Consider the following 22,241-nt stretch of genomic DNA (forward strand, 5'->3'; position numbering starts at 1 on the left):
TCGGCCCGAGAAGTGTGAGCGATGGATGGCGTCCAACCTACGTACGAAACGCATCTGGCCTTACGCCCCTGTGCGGGATTACAAGTGATCGGTCCGACATCAATCCATGTTGGTGACGGATGTGTCTACCGACAAGGAAATGGATCGGCAGGATACATAATATTCGCTAACGCACCATCCACACAGACAGCCACACGGGAAAACTTGAACTATTACTGGACATACTTCGTATCCTATGGCACTTGCGATTGCAGTGAAGATTGTGCCAGTAGTTTATCTCAACAACCTGTTCGGACGCCAGGTGAGGCGGATTCACCTTTCGGTACCTGGGAGAAGATGAAGTCAACCGTATTGCAGTAGGCTGTGCTAGTCGGGGAAATAGACATAACCCTAAGTACACCATGACTTGGATAGGACGAGGCCCGCGCAATACCCCAAGTTCTCTGTCTGGGAACTCCACCGACAAACTGCCTGGGTACATTACTGGCGGAGTTCAGTATGAGGAAGAGCTCCGACACCCCTGCCCGTGTTAATTCCGTGGGGAAGCCAAGGAGGGATGGAGATCGACATGCTGGGGACCTGGGTGCCTTGCGGGGTACATATTAGCGTTCTTCCCCTGGCGCCCTGTGTTCGATGTAGGGAGCCGCCTCGTAGGGATCTACAGTATCATCTACTAGTCTTTGCAGATGCGATGGCAGTACTACGGAGAGACTCGTCGCGGTATACGCGTAGTCCCTTCCGGCATTGCTACATACAGGAATTCGTCCAGGGGAAGGGTATCTCTGCCGATGGTACTGATGTCATGTCTGGAAACGATCGGCCGGGCTTTTCGGCCATATTTGAGAAGGCCAGAGAGCAGGGTCTAATCAAGATACTTGGAACATAGGTTGGAGAGGTGCCGGGCTTTGTATAAATATATCTTAGGCGGTGGCCGTCAACGACCATCTTCTTTCTGGTCAGCATCTCATCTCCACGCCGCCTCCGTTCACTTAACCGTGCTATCCTGTCGTCCTACTCGAACGCACAAGCATTCTTTCGCCTGCAATCATGAAGCAATTCACTGCCCTCTCCCTCATCGCCCTCGCCGCTTCGGTGGAAGGGCACGGCTACATGGTCAGCCCTGCCAGCCGAACTCGTCAAGGATTCGAGGTATGCCGCCACACGTTAACTCCAGGCCCCCGAGGAAAAGAGAGTCCAGAAGCTAACACCCTTCACAGGAGGGCACTGACACCTGCCCCGAGTGCACCATCCTGGAACCGGTCCAATCGTGGCCCGACCTCGACGCCGCCGCCGTTGGCCGTAGCGGGCCCTGCGGCTACAACGCCCGCGTCAGCGTCGACTACAACCAGCCCGGCAAGGCCTGGGGCAACGAGATCGTCGAAACCTACGCGGCCGGCGACGTCATCACCGTCCAGTGGTGCGTCGACAACAACGGTGACCACGGCGGCATGTTCACCTACCGCATCTGCCAGGACCAGGCGCTCGTCGACAAGTTCACCGACCCGTCCTACCTCCCCACCGAGGCGGAGAAGCAGGCGGCCGAGGACTGCTTCAACGAGGGCATCCTGAGCTGCGGCGATGTCGACGGGCAGGACTGCTCGTACAGCCCCGACTGCTCCGAGGGCGCCGCGTGCTGGCGCAACGACTGGTTCACGTGCGAGAAGTTCGGCGAGGGGAGCTGCAAGGGCGTTGACGGCGCGGCCCTCAACTCGTGCGCCACCACCATTGCGGGCGGGTACACGGTCACGAAGAATGTCAAGCTGCCCGACTACTCGTCCGAGCACACGCTGCTGTCCTTCAAGTGGAACTCGTTCCAGACGGGCCAGATCTACCTGTCCTGCGCAGACATTGCCATCACCGGCGGTTCCGGAGGAGGTGCCTCGTCGAATGCTACTCGCTAGTTAGTCCACTAAGTTGGACCCTGTTAGTTCGAGTACCAGTTCCTTTTCCCAAGAGACCTGTGACGCCGGGGCGGAGTAGACCTTCCTCAAGGTTAGCTGGATCGGGGGAGCGGATGGGTTGGACAAGGCTGATATGATGTACACTTGCATACATGTACATACACGGATGAGCTCTTTCGGCCTTTCAGGGGCCATTCGAATCCATTCCACTGTAATGAACATTGAAATGGAAATTGCAGTGTAACCTGTTGAAATATGTGGATTTCATACTCTTTACCAACGCCACTGCAACATGATTTCTTGTTCATCTTATGGCCGGCTTGCTATTTCCGCTCGTAGACACACACAATGGTACATGTACCTGCTTAGAAAGGGAAAACGACAACGGACCTGCCATACTAGGGCTTCATGTTGCTATGTGGAAGCTGCGGTGATGCTGCCGCCCTTTCCCAGATTAATAGAATTCCGGTGTGCCCGTTTCTTCATCTTCATCTTCACCATTACTCTCTTTACTACCATACATGGCTTTCTTCCACAATGCTCTCTTCAGTTATCTTGAGGTATATCTAACGAATCAACCACCCTACCATACAACCTCCCTCGCTTTTAGCAACCATGTGCATCGTCACCAGAATCCGCTACGCGTGTTGCGAGAGCATCATGGATTGCGACCCCACAGAACTCCCCATCGTCGGGCTTTGCCAGGCTGCAATAAGGAACGGAACCATCCGCCCCCACCGAGACGATTCCAGATGGACGGGGTGCTCCAACCGCAATTTTGACGACACGGACCATTCGGGCTTTTTGAAGCCATACTTCCCGCTCTTATGCAACCAGTGCCAGATCGATCAGAGGTTCGGCCTGGTGCGGAATAACGCCCAGAAGTGCTTCGAATTCTTGGAAAAAGCCTTGTTCAGCATAGAAGACCGCCGCATCGACATACCGCCGCAGGTAAAGACGGCCCGCGTACGCGCGCTTCTCCTTCTACCCGAGGTGGCCATCTGCGCCCGGTTGTCGGTGAACCCTCACAGCACCGAAGCCCAGAGGGCACAGAACCGTACGATGGCGGAGGCGGCGTACAGGAGATACGTGTCCGCACTCGGGTCGCTTCAACGGATCCAATGGATAGTTGCGAATCATCCCTCTTCGGATGTGGCGGAGAGTCCCGCCGTGCTAATGGCGTTGGGAAGTTTCGCTCCGTTTGGAGTCCTTGGGAATTCCGCCCAACCGGAGGCACCGCAGAGCACACGTTCTTCGGGAAGCCTCGCCCAACTAGAGGATATTAGGCACCTATGGGGGGACATGCCGAGGGTGGAGGGAACTGCAGTAGAGGGAGCCGTACCGGAGGTAGCAGCACCGTAGAGCACAGCTTCTTCGGGGAACCTCGCCCAACTAGAGGATATTAGGCACCGATGGGGGGACACGCCGAGGGTGGATAGAACTGTACTAGAGGGGGCCGTACCGGAGCGAGCCGCACCGGCGGGAAGCGCTGCCGTTCAGCAGCCCCCAGGTCTTCAGGGACACGCCACCACCTTCCAGCAGAGCACAGGTCCTCCGAGAGGCGCTTATTCTTTTTTCATCGGAGATCCCGAGAAACGTGTTACCTCCTATCTACCGCGCTTTTTCAGGTAATGTCAAGAGTTGGGCACGACTCACTCCCTCTTGTTTCCGCGAGTTCAACACCGCCGAGTACGTACATCCACAGCGATTTGGATCAACGCGACGCAGACGAGCAACAGGAGGAGGTTGGAGCGCTCTGGTTTGGGGTGTGTTACCGGGGAACGATGTGATCAGACAGCGTCACAAACAGCCTTTCGATCATTGACTCACTAAAGCTTTCGAGACCTAACGCTTTGTGACCCCGTAATTGAATGCCACGCCCAACGCCATGCCAGCCGTTTCTACCCTGTCATAACTTCATACTTTATGCTTCATATCCTCATATACCGCCACCGCACCCACGGCATCACTCGCTCCACACCAACACCCGCCACCTCCAACCCTGCAGCATCTTGACATCGTCCTCGCTCAGCTCCTCACGGCCCCCTTCCACCTTGGCCATAAGCCGGTTCAGCCGCTTCGACACCGTCTTGGCCACGCGCAGAGAGACCTCGTTCGTAAAGACATACAGCACGGCAAACACGAAGAAGGCGATGGTGCCCAGGCCCGGGCGGTGGGTGGCGGCCAGGATGCGCGAGACGAGGTTCTTGCTCTTCTTGAACGCGTACTCGGTCCGGTTGGACGACTCGTCGCCGTCCTCGTGCTCGCCTCTGCGGCGGCGGAAGAGCCGCTTGACGAGGGGGAGGAAGGAGGCGCTGGTGGGGAGAGTGGTTAGCAGAGCCGGATCGATCAGGTCAAGTCAACTCATTCCCTTGCTTTCCACCGCGCACACGAGAAATTCACCTGACCCCCCTCCCTCCAAATGAAGGAGCACACCCACAGCAAGGGAAGGGAAAACAAGGACAAAAAAAGAAAACAGAGCAAAAACCACTTACACAATCCCCCCCACCGCAAACCGCCGCCACCTCTCCCCCTCCACCTTCCCCACCACCGCCTCCACCCTAGCCTGCAACCCCCTCAGCCCCATCAACACCAGCCCCGTCTGTAAACGCCGCCGATTCTCCACCTCCGCCGCCGCCGCGTCCACCTTCCCATGCCCATTCACCATCCCCACCCCATTCACGCCCATCACCCCAACACCACCCTTAGTAGCCCCCGTCCCAACCCCATTCACCGTCGCCGTCGCCACTCCGACGCCGTTGATCCCCAGCCCTGTGCCCCCGCCGCCAACACCGCCACCGCTGCCGTTGACCGTGGTGAGCATGGCCTGCTGGCGGCGCACGGCGAGGAGTTCGCGGAGGGCCGTTTCGGCTGTTTCACGGGTGGATTTGAGCGTGGGGGGGTTGTTGGTGGTGGTGGCGGTGGTGGTGGCGGTGGTGGTGGCGGCGGGTGGGTTTTGGAAGGTGTTGGTGGTGGTGATGATTGGGGGCGCTGCTGGTGGTGGCTGTGGTGCTGCGACTGGTGGTGGTGGTGCGGCTGCTGCTGATGCTGCTGGTGCCGTTGTGGGGGGTGGGTAGGTGTTGGGCTGGTTGTAGTCGTAACCGTAACCATAACCATCACCATAGCGATAGCCTTGGTTGGTGGGGGGGTAGTTGGAGGTGGGGGCTGGGTAGTAGGGCTGGGCGGAGGCAATGGGTTCGAACTTGGGGTCTGGTCCGGACATGGGTCGCGGGGAGACGTGGGAGAGGTCTTGGAAGGGGTTGTGGTACAGGGTTGGGGAGCCGGCGGTGTAGTTGGCTGCTGGTGCTAGCGGGGGCTGCGAGTGTGGGTACGAGGTAGGAGGGGGTTCGGAAGCCGGGTGAGCCCGGACGGGGGCGGAGGTGGTTTCTGGGACGTCGGGACGGGGCCGGTAGGGGAGAGTCGAGGAGCGGGGAGGTCGGTCAGACCGGTCCTCCTCGGTGTACAATGGCCGGCGGGAATTAGAAGTTACGGGTTCGGGCTTGGGGTCATTATATCGGTCAATGGTGAGATCCGAAACCCGAGGTCCAGGTGGACTCGGCAATCGGTTGGTCTCATAACGGTCAGCAGCGGGTCGATCGGATTGATCAACTTGAGGGCGAGACTGAGATTGAGATTGGGAATCAGATCGAAGACGAGTGCGAGATTGGCGGGGGGATTCCATGGTGTTGTGTTGGTGGCTTGGCGCCGTGGTGCTGCGATGGCGATGGCGAAAAATGATATGATCGGTCACTATGGAGGAGACAATTCTAGATGCGCTTTTTACGAGAATGGCGATGCGTGGTCAAAAAGGAGGTTGCTTTTGATGCCAACATCGGTCGAACGTCATGTTGGGTTGAACACAGGAAGTGGGGATTCTCGGGGGACAACAGCCGACAGAGCATGTGGCAATTGATTTGTGGGGCCAGACCGACCACCTCATGGACTTCTCCACTTTTCCCAATCCATCGAATGCTTGAGGTGTGAGACCTTCACATGAGACTACCGACGGAAATGGTTAAGAAACGTGCTGGTACTACGTTCACGTTTTACGGTGCATTGCAGGGGCTCGCACTAACAGTTTGATAGCGTGCAAGCGTAATTTTATGGCGGTCCTTAACACTTGCAAGGTGCATGCTGTTATTTTCCTGTTGTCGCACAGCGTCTGCAGGCTTTGTGCATCGGTCAAGCAATGGGCCGCGACCTAGATGGCAATATGGGTTTGAGCTTCACACCGAGATGCGTCTCAACTCGGTCATGCTTCTAGAAACTGTGGCTCGGTCGTGCTTTTAGAAACTGTGGATTCCAACTGCTTCAAAAAAAAAAAAAACAGCAACAATCCAAGGGCTCTGCACAGGAAAGTGGCTCGAGTGGCTTGCACTTGCCAGATTTGATTGCCCAGTTGAGCAAAACTCCCAAGTTGCTTTGCCTTGGCGCCAGTCACAGATGGGGGAGTCACTCGAAGGGCCATTTGAGTCACTTCTGCCTAGAAAACAGTGATGAAGGACGTCATTTATTGTAGGAGCCAATCAAGACCGGGGAGCCATCCCAAGGCTGACACGCCCCGCAGCGAGGACCCGGAGGCAACCAAAGCTCGGTCCAGCACCATCTATCGTATATTAACTGAGGTTGATGTATAAGTACCCGATACCTGGACCCCAACTCTTCTTCGTTTAGTCTTCTGTGATTCATTCCAATCGCAATTGATTCTTCTACCAACAATCTCATCGTGACTTGCGAAAAGAATCAGGCATCAAACAAGTCGCATCATACCACACTACCCACCGTCGCAGCCTTGAAAATGGACAGTCCCTACAAGCAGGACTTTCATGTCCGAAACCTGCCTACCCGGTCCGTCACGCTTTTCCCGACGCGGGCCCAAATCGTTCGCGAAATTAAACAAGTCACCCTCAAGGTATGGTCCTCCAGATGATCGAATCACATACTAAAAACCTGTACTAACAAACATTCAGCCGGGTTCCAATGAGATCACCGTCGTCGGCGTGACCCCGACTGCTGATGAGCATTCCATCAAGGTCGAGGGCACCGGCTCTGCTACCATCACCGACATTTCTGTTGAGTTGCTGCCAAATCGTGACATTTTTCAAGAGATCTATCCCGACTCCGACTCTGAGCAGGATGAGGATGAGTCCGAGGAAGACGATGACGACCAAGAGAAGATCAACGTCGCCATCGAGGAGGTGCGCGAGAAGTTGGCAGCCCTAAAGGACGAACAAAAGGCCGCCAAGGAGATCATCGCCAGCGCTGAGAGCCGTCTGAAGATCATCGACTCGTATAGCAACTCACTCCACGCCAGGGACGGGGTCGACATCGAGGCCAGCGTGGAGACCTACCGCAAGGAGCGCGAGAAGGTGTTTCGGGACCACGTGGACGGCACAGCTCGCGAACGCGCCCTGACAAAGGAAATGGCCACTCTACAGCGCGAAGCGACCCGTCTCGACAAGCTCCAGCAGAAGGAAAGCAGGAAAGCTGCCAAAGAGAAGGCCAAGATCTGGAAGGCCAAGGAGAAGTTGAGGGAGAAGCAGCGCCGCCGTGACGAGGAGGAGAAGAAGGAAAAGCTTCGCATTCGGAAGGAGCGCGAGCAGTTCTGGCCGCGCTCTTGCTACAGCGTCCGTATCACCCTCGATGCCAGTGCCAACTTCACCCCCGGCTCGTCCCGGCGCAGCTCCATCGCCAGCGCTGCCGACGTGCAGGTCGCCTCCAAAAATCCCAAGGACGATGAGGCCAGCATGATTTGCGACTTGACAATCTCGTATGTCACGTCGTCCGCGTTCTGGGCCCCCAGCTACGACCTGTCGTTATCATCCACGACCAACACGGCCACGCTCAGCTTCGACGCGCGCCTCACCAACATGACATCCGAGACGTGGGCCAACAGCAAGGTGACGCTTAGCACCTCGCAAGCCAATTTCTCAGGTCTTCAGGACGACACCCCGACGCTCGTTCCTTGGCGCCTCAAAGTCGTCGGCAGGGGCGGCCCCTGGGACGGACAAGACATCGCCCACAGCCATGAAGAACGGAATGAGAAGAATGTCTGGAACGCCCAGCAAAATGCCATGGTGGCCCAGAGGCCGCGCGCTGGCCTTTTCGGGTTGAGCCAGGTACACCACTCGCTGCCAATGCAACAGCAGCCGCAGCAGTCGCTGCAAATGAAACAGCACCAGCAGCAGCTGAACCACGCCAGGGCCTTACAGAATGCCTCTATCCCTCCGCAAGCCCAAAGTGTGGGTATGTACCAGATGAGAAACTTCATGGCCGCGCCGGGCTCTGACGCCAATGCCACATCCAATACCGTGGCCCCCACCGACAACCCGTTCGGCAGAGGAGCGCCTCCAAGTGCCGCTCCTGCGGCCAGTCTCTTCGGCGCACCAGCGCCTCAATCACGACCCGCCGCTGCCGGTGGTCTCTTCGGCGGAGGACCGCCTCAAACAAACGCGCTCGCCCAGCCGTCCACCGCCAACCCCTCGGCATTCGGCCACAGCCAAACGGAGGATATCTCCGTGGAGTACTCCGCTCCCGGGGCCACCCACCCAGACGACTTCGACGCGCAGACCATGCTTGAGCCCACCCCGGAACTCACCTTCCAAGACTCCTCCTTCGAAGAAACCGGCCTAACCGCCACCTACGACCTCCCCCACACCAAAACCCTCAAACCCTCCCCAACTCCCTCCAAACAACGCGTGGCCCGCGTCTCCTTCACCGCCGTCACCTTCTCCCGCACCATCGTCGCCAAGTACAAGCCCGCCGCCTACCTGCGCGCGCGCCTCCGCAACACCAGCAAACTCACCCTCCTCCGCGGCCCCACCGGCCTCACCCTCGACGGCACCTTCCTCGGCCGCTCCACCCTCCCGCGCTGCAGCGCCGGCGACAGCTTCCACGTGCCCCTGGGCGTCGACCCGGCCATCCGCGTGTCCTACCCCAAGCCCGACGTCGCGCGCAGCACCACGGGCGTGTTCAGCAAGGGCGAGAACAGCGTGTACACGCGTACCATCACGCTGGTGAATACGCGCGCGGCCGCGGGCAAGGCGGTTAGTGTGACGGTGCTGGATCAGGTGCCGGTGTCGGAGGATGAGAAGATCAGGGTGGATGTGCTGCAGCCGGCGGGGGTGGGTGCGACTGCGAGTGGCGGGGGGAGGGTGGTGCCTGCGGGCGTGCCGGGCAGGGAGGGGAAGGAGGAGTTGGTGTGGGGGACGGCGACGGCGAGTTTGAGGAAGGCCGGGGAGGTTCAGTGGGAGGTCTCGTTGAATGCGGGGAGGAGTGTCAAGTTGGTGTTGCAGTATGAGGTTGCGTTTCCGACGGGGGAGAGGGTTGCGCAGGTTTATTAGGGGGTGGTAACTAGGCAGTGTGGGATTGGTTGGGGTTGGGTTGGGACATGGGATTTTATTGTGTGGGCAGATTGTGTCGGTGGTCCTGTGTAATTTAGGGAGCGCAGATAGCTCCGGCTTTGACCGGAATTCACAACTCGATCAATTGTGGATAAAACAGAGTGTCCCCTACATCGCAGTGAATTTAATGATTTATTCGAAATTTCGAATGATGTCTGGTGGCTGTTGTGGTTGTCCCAGTTGGCATCCCAGTTGGCCTCTGGCGTAATGGTTCATGACGGACCCCAGGGACGTGAACAGGCTGTAAGCAATACCCAAAACGCTCGCTGGATTTATGATAGCTCAAGGCAGTGGAAGAAAAATCTTTTTATCAAGACATTGATCACCAGTCAGTGGAAGTTTTTGTGAATTAATATTGTGCATGACTATCAGTATGTGCCTGAACTGCGGGTAATTTATTATAGGATCCCTTGATCCTTAAAACTGAATGCACTAGGAAGTAAATGAAGCTGGAAAATTCAACGAACTCAATGCTCAGAGCCCAACCAGGCTACGCTATGCCGCTATAATGCACGCTTTCGTCCGCCCCAATGATGCTTGCCGGTGCCCACCTAGGAACTCCAAAATCCACCATGCCATGCTATGATGCCAAACGCCATGAAACCCAGATATCCCCAAGCGCCGGAGGTGTCCCGTCTGGTGTTTACCAACTTGAAAAGTCCAACCCGCAGGCTGAGCCAGTCCCGCCTTCATAGAGGCCTGGGTCAAACCAGACGTCCTTATCTTCGTCTAGACCGCAGCTGTCCTCCTTGCTGTCGATCCCCAGTCTCTCAGCCTCGTCTCGACCGTTGCTGTCCTCCTCACTATCGATCCCCACACTCTCAGTGTTCTCGTCGTGACCGTCGCTGTCCTCAAACTTAGTCACCACCGCTACCATGCCCAAAAGTTTACGTCTCATCTCCTCCATCGACTTGCTCGACTTGTAGATTTTGTCAATCCACTCTCTCCTCTCCTTGAGTGACTCGATGGGCCTGGCCTTGCTGGTCTCTCCGTCGGGCCTGGGCTCCGAGTCAGGTCCGATGGGCATCTTTTGCTTCCCCTTCACTCGCTCACGTTTCGCCCGAGCGTCCTCGTCATTTTCCTCGGCCTCGTCATTTTCCTCGGCCTCGTCATTCTCCTCGGCCTCGTCATTCTCCTCGGCCTGGCCATTTTCCTCGGCCTCTTCCCTCTGGTTCGGCGGCTGGATTTCCGTGCGGGGGCTGTCCCACCTCTTGATGCCTAGGATGTCGGAGATTTCGAGGCTGCGGAGATGCTTGAAAAAAAGCTTGTCGGACATTTGCTGGAGCTCGTAATGCGCGTGCTGCACCTCGGCGTCAATGCGGGGAAACTGGGAGATGTGGAAAACGTAGCCCTCCGAGACGACCTTGTTGCCCGCCTGGTCGTACCACTCCGAAGTTTCGACCTTGTAACCAAGTTGGTTGTCGACCTCGGTCACGGGACCAACTTGTTCGAAGAGCGCGACGCGTTGTTCGGGGGCGTCGCGGGGAAGGAAGGCCCCGGGTTTCAGGAAGAGGACGAAGTCTCCCTTGGAGAACCGGCGGTTCTTGTGGGTGACGACCTTCCAGCCGTCGATCGTCAAGATGCGCCAGTCGTTGGCTAGCACATCCACGCGGTTGACACGGCGGACGGTGGCCAACGAGGAAGTCGAGCTGGGTTCGGTCTCGACGGCTGGCTGGGGGTCGCTTGGTGGTGAGCCGCCAGAAGAACTCGCCTCGTTGATTGTTTTGGGCGAGTTCACAGCTTCGGAGTCAGCGATCGCATGCTCGAGCCAACGGAACAAGTCGTCAGAACCCATGGTTGGAAGAATGGCAACGATGGGCTGATTGGTTGTTTAAAGAAAAAAAAAGTTATCATAAAACAAGAGTTCTCCTCCCTGAACTGTAGCGTGCCTGGAGGAACGTACGAGGAACGAGTACTTCCGAAAGGTTCCTTTTCCGAGAAAAACCATGGCCTGCTCAAGCACGGACCAAATCCCCACATCAAAAGCCGTGTCGTTTTCCCCTGTATACTGTAAAGTTTCTACTGTCATTATCCTAAAGATTATGGAAGGAGAGCCATCTTGTTTTGCCTGGAGGAACTTACCTCTGACGATGAGCGTCTCGAAGTTGGGCTTGGCAGTGGTGGTGCACGGACGGTCTGTTAGTCATGGCTTGCAGCCCGTGCCGGCCCCAAATTCAGCTGTGGGGCCAGCTCCGGTTCAGAAGGGCCAATAAGATGGCGTACCCCCGGGTAGCTTCACCGGGTAGCTTCACCGACGACCACGCAGATTGCAGGGCAACACGGCAACAAGGTGAGCAGGAAAATATTAATTGAAGCAGCTTATTCTGCTGGAAAAGAGCCCTGGAACAGAGCAGCGGTGGAGAGCTGTGCTACGATCCGGGCTCGGAAACCCCAGGGTCTCCCCAGAGCAATGCATCCTCTACGTCATCGGTTTCAGTACCCTGGCCAGATTCAGCCATTGCATCCCATTCTTGAAACCACGACTCGTGCCTGTGGTCTTGCTCGAACCGCCGTCTGGTCTCCTCGCCCCGTCGTTCCAGCTTGACGATGGCGTCTCTCATGTCTTTATCAAGCACATTCTTGGGCTCGATAAAGTCGCCGCGCGCCGGTTTCCGAAACAGATGCAGCCCGTCCCAACTCTGCGCCCTCGACAGCTGCACGTACAGGCTCATGAAGCTGGGTCGAGTCGCCGTACCGCTGGAGTGGACGCCTTTGAGGTTGACGAGCACATCCGAGAACTGCTTGCCCTGGCTCTTCTGATCCGTCATGGCGAAGGCCGGCGTGCAGAGAGGCCCGGTTCTGTGGGTAACCCACCTGAAACCCGGCTTGCCCCTCCATCTGCCTTCCTTGCCCCGCATTTGGCTCGGGATGGCTGAAAGTCCAGCTCGGTCTGCTCGCCGTTGCGCAGGCGCCGGAGGAAGCCCCGCAGCCTTGGACAGCCAGCCGCGCGGACCTGTTCGCGGAGGATGACGACGGCCGTGAACCGGAGGAACAGCTTATGCGCAGCTAGGTGCCTTGAAGCGCTCTCTGGTTTCTGTCCGCCACGGTCCCTAGGCGTTGGCAAGAGGAGGCTGGTCTGCAGGACCGGGTCGAACTGGAAGAAGTCGCCAAAGAACAAGACCATTGGGATTCCGATAATCAACATGATCATGTTTTTCCACCGCAGCTTCTCTTCTTCCGAGACGTTCTTGGCTGTCGCGGCCCTGCCCTCGAACGCAATGTTTGCCGCCGAGTGCAGCGTCACTCCGCCGATGAGCGCGGCCGCATTACCGCTAGCGCCCGTCAGGAGCAGCGTGTGGAGGCCATTTTTCAGCCGGGGCATGTCCTTGATGGCGTGGATGACGCGGGACTTGCCTGTGCCGCCTTCACCGCCGACGTACTGGAAGTGCTGCCGACCCCCCTCTTCCTGCAGCCGCGGGCCGCGCTCGTCGAGGAACGCGGCCGGTAGTAACACTGCCATCGACGGGAGCTTGTTCAGAGTCCACTGCCTTGTGAGGCCCAAGGCACATCGACGTGTGTTGCATAACGGCCGAATTCCAGCCGCATCTGTCCGCCCGGACCGACCCCATCTGCTGATCCTTCGCCTCCCTGAACGGGCCACCGTGGGCTCGCGTGGGGCTCGCCGGAATGCGCAGAAGAAGGGTTCGTTTGCTTGCCCTGGATCTTCGCCGTCACGCTGCTGTCCTCTTTCTTCTGGACCTTCAATACCGCGTCGATCTCCTCGCGGCTGGGCAGTCCTATGCCTCGGAAAGGCGAGCTTTGCAGATCCTGCAACATGGTATAGAACTGGCGACCGCGTTAGCCGGCAGTGCTGCCGTCCTAGCTTGGGTTAATTGCCCTCGCCTCTTCGTCCAAGCGCCTCAGGGCCGAGGTCGCTGTCATATCCCTGATCTCGCTACCTCGAACCGCTGAAAGGACATCCAAGAAGGCTTCGTAATGGTCCTCTGCTTATCTCACTGTCGTTCACCCGATACCCCCGGTGCCAAGTAAGCGACATCAAGGCATTATCGGTACAGACCTCATCGTCACCTACCACTCCGACTTGGTCCAGTGTGACATTCTCCCATCTGGCTCCCGGTTTACGAGTGCAGGAAACTTCAAGGCCGGGACCTTCCTACCATTCATCCAACCCGCTTTTATTGAAGAGCTCTACCCGCGCCTCCTGAGTACCGAAGACGAAGACGGCTCGGGACTTCCGTTGATACTCTCCATGTTCAACACCGAAGCAAAAATAGCGACCCTGGAAGAGGATTGGGAAGGGAAATGGTTCAGTATCGTTGCCCGACTTTTCCCAAACAAACTCACCTTCGAAGGCGTAGCTGTTAGTGGATGGGAGACAGACGAAACCCCGTCCGTACAGGTGGCGCTGGCACTGCCGCGTGATGGCGGCTTGACTCCGTACGCCCTATCACTTTGCACTGGCGTAGGGCCTGGCTGCTAACACTTTCAAGGGTCATCCCACGGCAGCTCCGTGGTCCTGACGAGACAGCTCCGTGGCCAAGCACTTCAGCACATGTGTCCTTTGCCGGCCCCGTCGATCTGGATACCTTCCATATCAAGCAAGGAGTCTGGCCGGAGCCGCTGGTCAAGACTTCGGTCTTCGTCAAACTGGGTTCTTACTTGCAACCAGAGAACGACCGCCCTCCTCGTAAAGGCATACACATATGCCACGTCCTCGTTCTCTTCCCCGTCGACCAGCAACCCTGGAAGTCTCTGGCCGGGTGGATGCGAACCGCCGCGAACCCCTTTCCCAAGGCATCGTGGATCGCGTGCAGTGGTCGACTCCTGGGGGTCCTAGACCGCGAGCTGATCCGAGGACCTCAGCTGGTCGACTCCAGCGTTCGAATCCTGGTAATCCTAGCCGACAATTGGGAATTCATTCGGCAGAATTCATTGTCTACCAACAATACACCCATGTCAAAATCATCGAACCTTGTCGACAAGTCACCTACGACACCACGACGAGCTGGCCCCGGAGGAGTCGCAAGCAGAAACCCCTTCTCGTCACCAAACCGTGCCCCAAAGACCGCAGAACGCGAAACGACCGCACTAGCAGCCAGCCCTGGAGCACCGGTGGCTTCAATCACGGCGGACCCTGCCCCGATGTTCGCAGTTCCATCTTCAGGTATGTATCGCCGCCTTCCAGACGCACGGCTCACCTAACTGTTGATCTAGATGGCGATGGCTCGAACGATGGCTCGGACACAGAGGAATTGTTGGACGCTCAACTCGCTTCGAGTAGCAGTACCCCGACAAAGAAAAGAAAGGAACCAAGCTCTCCCAAACCGGCCAGAAGCAAGAGATCAACAGCGGGAAGAAAGAAGGCGCGGCTGTATGACTAGATTTTGAGATTGACCAAACAACTGCCTTTGCTTGCTTTCTCAACATTCCTCAAGCGGCCTGAAACTAATCGCACGACAGCATTGTATTGCGGCCGTGTATTGCGGCCGTAGGCTAACTGCGCCGGCCCGTTCCTCCAGGCTTCCTTTGGCGTGCCCGCGCGCAGCGGGCACGGTCCCTCTTGTTTTCCTATTTGAACTGTAATGGTCCGTGCGCCACACTGCAAAACGTCGGCTAATTAATTCTGCCGCTTGATGCCTGCCACACATGTGACGAAGCTGTCCTGGACCCTGTCCTGTTAGGGTTCAGTTTCGGTCGAAGGTAATCTCTCAAGGGTGCTTAGGTTCGGTGCAGCCAGAGGGTGCACAACAAGACTTGTCTCAACAGTAGGCTCTCGAGCTTATAGCGAACTGTAGTTGTGATTGCTAACTGGAGAACTCCCAGAGCTCTCCAGAATGAGTGACTATATACCTATCTGGTTCCTGCCTCCGCGATCATAGGAACGATGGGAACATTGGGAACGACGAGGAACGATGCCTCGTTCCTGTCGTTCCCATCGTTCCAAATGTTCCTTCTATGATTAGCTGAAACCTTCTTCCTAATGATTGGCTCGGGGGCGCTTCCCGCGCGGCCCCCGCGCGGCCCTGCATGTGGCCATAATCGTGACAACACACCCCCACAGCCTAAGGCAAGAGGTAAATGGTGCAGCGAGAAAGAAGGAAGGGTAGGGGGCTTGAACGAGTCAAAGGCAAAACGATTTGATCCGGATGTAGTTAGCATGCTAAGGCCCTATAGGCCCAGTGCCTCCGGGAGGGTTACGATTCCACAACGGCGCAGTGAGAACACCCCTCATTTAAGCATTTAGAATGGATTATTCAAGTGCTGATTCTTCGATTTCAGGTTTTCTTATCAATTATATGTCATTGGGTAGTCTGCAGGACATGGAAGAGTTACCGGCTTCACTCCAACCAGAGGCTGTCTTGACAGGGTCTCCTTATGGTGCACCCGCACCACCAAGCATCCCGCCAGGCCACCGTCTCCTCACTGGCCCGGCTTACGCCTCCTGCAACGATCTCTTGCTTGATCTGAACTTTTAGGGGAAGTCCTATGGTCTGGGATTTGTGAAGAGGCGAGCTTCGAACTACATCAACGGACAAGCCACGCGTTTTGATCTCTACTGCGACCGGGGACAAGCCAGACCTTCTATCGCAACCGTCCGCAAGACCACGACTTCCAAGACAGGGTGCCACTGGCGAGGCGTTGCTAAAGCCTTGAAGGAGAACGACCGGCAGTGGACTTTCGAGATCGCCAACCAGTACCATAATCACGACACCAGCGGAGAGAATCCGGCAGAGCTGACCACTCACGCCGTCCATCGGGGACTGTCAGACGCGATGAAGAAGGACGTGGAAGCCCTGTCTCTGAATCCCGCCCAACGTCCTAGAGATATCGTCTTATTCCTTCAAAAGCGCTACCCTCACACTGTCTTCACGACCAAGGATGTAACCAATTACCGGGAACGGCTGCAACGGGACAAACTCGACGGACACAACCCAACTCAAGCCCTGATCAAGATTCTCGAGGAGCATGATATCGATCATGTCGTTCGGTATTCTCTGGAGGACGTTGATAAGGTGATAGGTCTATTCTGGACTTATCCATGGTGCCTGGAGATGTGGAAACGGTTCTCAACAGTCCTTCATTTGGACAACACCTACAAAACTAACCGCTTCAAGATGCCGTTATTCCAGGTGACAGGCGTCACGAACCTATCTACCAACTTCAACGTAGCCTTCGGCCTGGTGGATAATGAGAGAGAAGACGGCTTCACTTGGTTGACGCATCAGCTTCAGGCATTGCGTCTACAGCACGACGTCCCCATCCCAGAAGTCATCATCACCGATTGTGAGAAGGCTCTAAAGAACGCCCTCACAGCAGTCTTTCCCCATGTTCAGCAACAGATCTGTCTGTTTCATGTCAACCGCAACGTTGTCCTCAACTTCAAGCGCAAGTGGAAAGAGCTAGCCAACCCCAACACGGCAAACACGCGGGATGAAGCCACGGCGGACCCGATGCTTCTCGACGAAGAAGATCAGCTAACTTTGTCTCTCCTCAACGCTCCTGCCCGGGTTTACGAGACAGGTGAAGCTATTCCCGGCACCGAATCAGGCATAAGACTCCCGAGCCCTGAGGAGTTGCCCCATACCAAGGCCGGCCTATATGTCTTGTGGAAGTTCATGGTCTATACAATCAGTGAAGAAGACTTTGAAAAGGCGTGGACCCAGTTAAAAGAGTCGTTCTCTGATCAGCAGAGCATCGTTGCCTACCTTGAAGAGCGGTATATGCCGTACAAGAAGGAGTGGGCCGGGCCCTGGGTGTCCCGGTACCGCAACTTCGGCCAGCGTACCACGTCGCCCACGGAGTCTTCTCATCGGGAGCTGAAGGGATATCCCATTAGTGGTCTCTCCTCTCTCTTCAAAGTCCATGAAGTCATTAAGGAGATGCTTCAAGCCAAGAAAGTCACTTTCACGGAGAAGATCGCAGCCCGGAAGAACCGCCAGCGTTATGAATATACCGGGAGAAGTTTTGAGTGGCTGGGGGCCACAACTCGGGAGGTCTGTTACAAGGCGATCAACAAGGTGAACGAACAAAATAAACGGGTGGTTGCCGCTGGATTAGGCCGGTCGCCACCACTCCCTCCTTGTTCAGGGCGCTTTACGCAGCAGTGGGGGCTTCCCTGCACCCACAAGCTACAGGAGAAACTCAACGCGGAAGGAGTTCTCACGAAGGCCGATTTCGCCCCTTTTTAGTGGTTGGAGAGATCCCTGGAGGCAGAGTACCCCTTTCTCCGCCTCAAAGAGCCAGACGTAATCACGGCCGTAAAGGGACGGCCTCGCGGGACGGGGCCATTCGCAACGCCCTCCTCTTCGATGCCGGTAGCCGCAGGAAGACCGGTTTCGTCCTCCGGGTTGAATCCCCGGCCAACGAAGCCGTCGGTTCGGCGCCGGGCCTCCGAATGGGAATCGGAGAACCTAGCCGAGGTAGAAGGACCTCCGGCGTCCAAGCGAGGCCGGAATAACAAATCCAAAAGCTCGGCAGTGAAGGCCGTCCCGGCAACCGCCCCAATTTCACGGCAGGAGGTGCGGCAACAGGAAGTCACGCAAGACAGCGTAGAGGACTGCATTCACGTGGTCTGGGGGTCAGACTAACCTCGGCCTGGAAGCAACGGTCTTTATTCTCCTTTTCTCGCAGCAGAATTGAGAGTTTTGCGTATTTTCTTGAATCAAGAACTTCTTGGTATTCGTGCGTTCTGCTGGATGAAAATGGTGGCTGTTGGAGCGAAGTTCCATGATTTGTGTCCCAAAGTAGGGCGGCGAATCATGCAGCCCACCGCCTTCCCGTTTTGGCTGGCGCGCGGACCATTACAGTTCAAATAGGAAAACGCTACAGTTCAAGGAGGAGAACTCTAAAACAAAGTTATGATGAAGCAGAAGAGGGAAAGAAGGGGGAAAAGGAGGGGGGTGGGCAAGACTATATACATGTAGACCACCAATTTTCGCCACCGCTGATTGCTAATTGCAAAAATGGCTGATTGCAAAAATGGCTGATTGCAAAAATAGCTGATTGCAAAAAATCGGTGCAGAAAATTCGAATCACTGGTGGCCAGGGAATATTGAGACGTGATGTCAATACCTACGTACGTAAACATCCGCATGACCCGCGCAGGGGTGTGGCTATAAACTTCCTCGGCAGTCGGCACCTCTCCAAAATAGCACTAACAATAAGAATCTTGCCACAGTATGATCGTCGGTACCGGTAGCGCCGTTTTTAATTAAACCACGGCGTCAGCAACCTCCATCGTCGATGTGGCACGCCTCTCGCTGCCCTCTCGCCCGCCCCCCAGCAAAAACCAGGGAGGCATCGACAACTTCCATCGTCGATGTGGCATGGATCTCATGGCTCTTCTTCCTGCTCCGTGGCAAAAGCCAGGGAGGCATCGTCCACTTCCATCGTCGAAGTGGTACGGGCCTTGCTGCGCTTCTCGTTGCGTCCAGGTGAACACTGAAGACCCGGGAGGTGTGGGCAGAGGGGCGAAGCACGGCAGAGACTTTTAAGTGTCAATTTGAGAATTCCATCTATGGTTGCCCCCATCCTCGTTTGCTCCAGCCTTCAACTCCAAGCCTCCAACGTCCAACAAGCAATCTGCCGCCAGCAAGTTGTTCGGTTGTTCCTGGCACTACATACCCGAACAGGGACCAAGCACACCATCTGCTCCAAGAACTACTGCAATCACAACTCGAACTGTGAGGTCGATGGTCGATGGTCCATGGATGTGATGAATCTGATGATGTATCATGTGAATACCTAGGTACCAGGTAAGAATTTAAGAGCCATCGAATTCACGAATTGTATTCAGTAAATTGTTTTATAATAATACATGCCTATTCCACAATGGTCAAGATCATGGGTATGCCAAGTATTCTTCTGCAAAACATACCAATTGGTTCCCACAACCTCGGGAGTTGGGACTAATAACCACCTAGGTACCTACATTAACACGAATGAAGTCAATAAAAAGTTCACGCACGGGCCATGATCGCTTTGCTTGGCGGATGTGGTAAGTTTCGTCACCTGGTACGGTACCGTACCGACAGGGTTTGCACGGATAGTTTCCTTGATTTGGCATCTGTTTGGCAGCAGCTGGCAGGCGGTTGAGCGCGCCCCACCGGTACCCGGACAGGGGACAAAATACAATTTGCACCATACCACCTGACAGAAGAAAGGCAGAATGGTTATGTAATCCATAGCTTTGTGGATCCCTGTCGGGTGCTAACCTCTTCTCAACATCGACCCACATTTCATTCAGATGCGTCGCGTTTTGTCTGGGTCGAGGGAGGAAAGTGCTCCTGCCTAGCAGCTCACGCATCGCGCCTCTGCATTTCCATCTTCAAACACAATCGTCTCTGAACCCCGCTTTTGCACCTGCTTTACTCGATTGAATACAATTATTCTGCCCAATTGCTGCAACCGTTAAAAACCGTCAATTGTTGACCGTTTAACCCACCCATTTCCCACCACTCCCTGGTTGTTGCGCGACCACACACAACCCCCATCTCGACTCGGCGCGCACGAGGCCGACCGATATGAAATAGCGCGACGGCGCCAACTTTATTCCCGATTACACCATGGCGGTACGGTCCGAGTCGCAGCAGGCGATATTCTCGTCCTACGCACCGCGATTACGCACCTACAACAATGCCCTCCTCCAACCTGTTCTCCCTGGCGCCGCCCCCGCGAACCCCCTCGCCCGCACCACCAAACGGGGGACAACCATCATAAATTATGCCGAAGATGGGTACGACGACTACGACGACGATGACGATGACAGCAGGCGGCGCCCTACTGGGTTGCGTAGCCTGCGCCGCGACGACAGCGCCACCAAGATCGATCCCAGTGAGAAGGTCGGCAAGGACACGGCGGAACCCGTCGAGGTGCAGGGGATCTACCGGGACTGGATGGGCAAGGTGCGCCCTAACCGGTCTGATGCCCAAAACTACGTACAGGCCTGCCTCCCGCTTACCCTGATCCCCATCCGGATCGACCTCGACATTCCCGCCTTCACGCCACAGCCCGCCCTCGTCGCACCCGGGCCGGTGGATCCAACGCATCCCTTCTACAAGCCGCAGGAAACAACAGTACCCTACCGACTACGGGATACCTTTCTGTGGAATTTACACGAGAGCTTGATCACCACCGACATGTTTGCGACGCAACTGGTCCAGGACCTCGACCTGCCGAACCGCGCGGCTGCCATCTCCGAGATAAGCAAACAAATACGCACCCAACTAGAAGAGTACGCCGGTGTTGCCCTCCACCCTCTTTTCCACTCCCACACGACTCGCACAAACGCGCCCGAACCCTCGAAACCATTAGGGCGGCTGGATTCCTCTACGCCAGCACCCAACCCGGCGCTGAGCCGCGCCGACACCCCGATGGGCAGCAACCACCTCCCCCCCACCCCGTCCCGACTCGGGGGCAGGCCGACCACACCCGCCGTCGTCCAAACCGCCCAGGGCGAAGTGACAGCTGCGGCGTCCCCGATGCCCCCGGACGCGGCCGACGACGACAGCAGCCCCGACGACACCTACCGCTGCATCATCAGCCTCAACATCAACCTCTCGTCGCAGGTCTACACGGACAAGTTCGAGTGGTCGCTCCTGCACCCGCCGGGTACGGCCGAGATCTTTGCCAAGCAGACCTGCGCCGACCTCGGCCTGCACGGCGAGTGGGTGCCCGCCATGACGCACGCCATCTACGAGGCCGTGCTCAAGCTGAAGAAGGAAGCCTGCGAGTCGGGCGGCCTGGTGGCCGGGTGGGGCGCGTCTGCCGCGGCCGCCGCCACCGCCGCTGCGGGCGGGACGCTGCCCGCGGGCTCGGGTGCCAACGAGTTCCCCAACGACGCGGCCGTCACCGCGGGCGGCGAGGGCGCCGGCTGGCGCTACGACCCGGAGCACCTCGCCGACGACTGGGAGCCCAAGCTCGAGGTGCTCAGTAAGGAGGAGATCGAGAAGCGCGAGGGCGACCGCGAGCGCCAGATCCGCCGCCTGCGCCGCGAGACGGCCCGGTTCAGTAGCAACACGGGCATGGCCGGGGGGATGCCCGCCGGCTTTGCGTTTTCCGGCCTGATCGAGCAGGAGGAGGAGCGCATGGGCCGCGGCGAGCGCAGTAAGAAGAAGAAGAAGCGGTTTAGGAGTTTGTCGCCGCCGGCGGGGGGGCGGTCGGGCACCCCCGGGGGAAGGGGCACACCTGCTGCTGGGGAGGGTTATGGAGGGGGTGGGACGCTGTCGGAGCTGGAGAGGTCGACCTGGCGGTGCTCCCATTGTAGGGTCTGGGGTACCAGCGTGTGGGCGGTCAGGGACGGGCCGTTTGGGCCGAGGGTAAGCAAGCCATTTTTTCTTTCCTTTCACTTACATACCACACTACTTTTCACCCTCCCATCCCACCCCCTTTTCAGCAAACAACCCCCCCCCCCCCTCTCCATCTAAGAGAACCCATCACTAACAACCCCCCCCCCCCCTCCAGACCCTCTGCAACAACTGCGGCTTCATGTACGAGCGCGACCGCAAGCTCCCCCGCTGGACCAAGATGCTCCACGCCGGCGATGCCCGGCCGTTCTAGGCGGGCGGCAAGGGCTCCAAGCCGGACGTGGCGGGCGGCAAGGGCGGCGCCAGGCCCGAGGTGGCCGCGGCCATGGCGCCGATCGTGGCTGAGGCAGGGGTAGGGGTGACTGGGTATGATGGGGCGCTGCCGCCCACGCCACGGAAACTACGCCGGCTGGCGCGCGAGGTGTCTTTTGGGCGGTGATGGTTGGCTGGGTGGATTGGTGGTGAGGGTTGGGGGTGTGCGCTGTTTTATTTGGCGTGGGATGGTTGGTGGTTATATTTAAGGGCAGGGCGGGATTTGTTGCAGTGGTGTCGGAAAACCTCAAGGGAAGGGAAGGGATGTGAGAATGGAGGGGTTCTCTCTTGGTATCTGTCTGTTCTAGAGGTCTGATGGAGTGTGCCCGTGTCGTGTAAGTGTAAGTAAGCAGGCACTG

General features: G+C 57.1%; 6 protein-coding genes across 6 annotated transcripts; 4 read left to right on the plus strand and 2 right to left on the minus strand.

Moving 5' to 3' along the window:
• Positions 1 to 626: 626 nt before the first annotated feature.
• On the plus strand, positions 627 to 2,070 carry F5144DRAFT_220476 (uncharacterized protein). Its single transcript, XM_066783132.1, has 2 exons — positions 627 to 1,149; positions 1,218 to 2,070. The coding sequence occupies exons 1-2, from the start codon at positions 1,048 to 1,050 to the stop codon at positions 1,899 to 1,901; spliced, it is 786 nt and encodes a 261-aa protein (XP_066642633.1). The 5' UTR covers positions 627 to 1,047; the 3' UTR covers positions 1,902 to 2,070.
• A 279-nt stretch (positions 2,071 to 2,349) lies between these two features.
• Positions 2,350 to 3,306, plus strand: F5144DRAFT_571298 (uncharacterized protein). Its single transcript, XM_066788825.1, has 2 exons — positions 2,350 to 3,173; positions 3,244 to 3,306. Exons 1-2 carry the CDS (start codon positions 2,517 to 2,519, stop codon positions 3,250 to 3,252), a joined length of 666 nt encoding a protein of 221 aa, XP_066642634.1. The 5' UTR covers positions 2,350 to 2,516; the 3' UTR covers positions 3,253 to 3,306.
• A 561-nt stretch (positions 3,307 to 3,867) lies between these two features.
• F5144DRAFT_602317 (uncharacterized protein) lies at positions 3,868 to 5,583 on the minus strand (the record flags this gene model as incomplete). Its single annotated transcript, XM_066791195.1, has 2 exons — positions 3,868 to 4,216; positions 4,397 to 5,583. The coding sequence occupies 2 exons, from the start codon at positions 5,581 to 5,583 to the stop codon at positions 3,868 to 3,870; spliced, it is 1,536 nt and encodes a 511-aa protein (XP_066642635.1).
• Positions 5,584 to 6,467: 884 nt separating this feature from the next.
• F5144DRAFT_511106 (uncharacterized protein) lies at positions 6,468 to 9,399 on the plus strand. Its single transcript, XM_066786544.1, has 2 exons — positions 6,468 to 6,813; positions 6,872 to 9,399. The coding sequence occupies exons 1-2, from the start codon at positions 6,700 to 6,702 to the stop codon at positions 9,242 to 9,244; spliced, it is 2,487 nt and encodes an 828-aa protein (XP_066642636.1). The 5' UTR covers positions 6,468 to 6,699; the 3' UTR covers positions 9,245 to 9,399.
• A 239-nt stretch (positions 9,400 to 9,638) lies between these two features.
• F5144DRAFT_511107 (uncharacterized protein) lies at positions 9,639 to 11,596 on the minus strand. Its single transcript, XM_066786545.1, has 4 exons — positions 11,387 to 11,596; positions 11,043 to 11,312; positions 10,179 to 10,862; positions 9,639 to 10,124 (listed from the first exon to the last, which is right to left on the minus strand). The coding sequence occupies exons 2-4, from the start codon at positions 11,097 to 11,099 to the stop codon at positions 9,948 to 9,950; spliced, it is 918 nt and encodes a 305-aa protein (XP_066642637.1). The 5' UTR covers positions 11,100 to 11,312; positions 11,387 to 11,596; the 3' UTR covers positions 9,639 to 9,947.
• Positions 11,597 to 19,721: 8,125 nt separating this feature from the next.
• On the plus strand, positions 19,722 to 22,005 carry F5144DRAFT_220613 (uncharacterized protein). The gene is made up of 2 exons (XM_066783133.1): positions 19,722 to 21,582; positions 21,728 to 22,005. The coding sequence occupies exons 1-2, from the start codon at positions 19,831 to 19,833 to the stop codon at positions 21,821 to 21,823; spliced, it is 1,848 nt and encodes a 615-aa protein (XP_066642638.1). The 5' UTR covers positions 19,722 to 19,830; the 3' UTR covers positions 21,824 to 22,005.
• The last annotated feature ends 236 nt before the right edge of the window (positions 22,006 to 22,241 follow it).

Source organism: Chaetomium tenue (genome assembly GCF_020726465.1).
Source record: "Chaetomium tenue strain MPI-SDFR-AT-0079 chromosome Unknown F5144scaffold_4, whole genome shotgun sequence".
In the NCBI taxonomy this organism is placed as follows: Eukaryota; Fungi; Ascomycota; class Sordariomycetes; order Sordariales; family Chaetomiaceae; genus Chaetomium; species Chaetomium tenue.

Coding starts and splice junctions, on each gene's coding strand:
- F5144DRAFT_220476 (XM_066783132.1), top strand. CDS start 1,048: ATGAAGCAATTCACTGCCCTCTCCCTCATCGCCCTCGCCGCTTCGGTG. Junction 1,150..1,217: donor GAACTCGTCAAGGATTCGAG/GTATGCCGCCAC, acceptor CACCCTTCACAG/GAGGGCACTGACACCTGCCC.
- F5144DRAFT_571298 (XM_066788825.1), top strand. CDS start 2,517: ATGTGCATCGTCACCAGAATCCGCTACGCGTGTTGCGAGAGCATCATG.
- F5144DRAFT_511106 (XM_066786544.1), top strand. CDS start 6,700: ATGGACAGTCCCTACAAGCAGGACTTTCATGTCCGAAACCTGCCTACC. Junction 6,814..6,871: donor TTAAACAAGTCACCCTCAAG/GTATGGTCCTCC, acceptor ACAAACATTCAG/CCGGGTTCCAATGAGATCAC.
- F5144DRAFT_511107 (XM_066786545.1), bottom strand. CDS start 11,099: ATGGGTTCTGACGACTTGTTCCGTTGGCTCGAGCATGCGATCGCTGAC. Junction 10,863..11,042: donor CGATCGCTGACTCCGAAGCT/GTGAACTCGCCC, acceptor GACGGCTGGAAG/GTCGTCACCCACAAGAACCG. Junction 10,125..10,178: donor GACGTAAACTTTTGGGCATG/GTAGCGGTGGTG, acceptor GAGAACACTGAG/AGTGTGGGGATCGATAGTGA.
- F5144DRAFT_220613 (XM_066783133.1), top strand. CDS start 19,831: ATGGCGGTACGGTCCGAGTCGCAGCAGGCGATATTCTCGTCCTACGCA. Junction 21,583..21,727: donor ACGGGCCGTTTGGGCCGAGG/GTAAGCAAGCCA, acceptor CCCCCCCTCCAG/ACCCTCTGCAACAACTGCGG.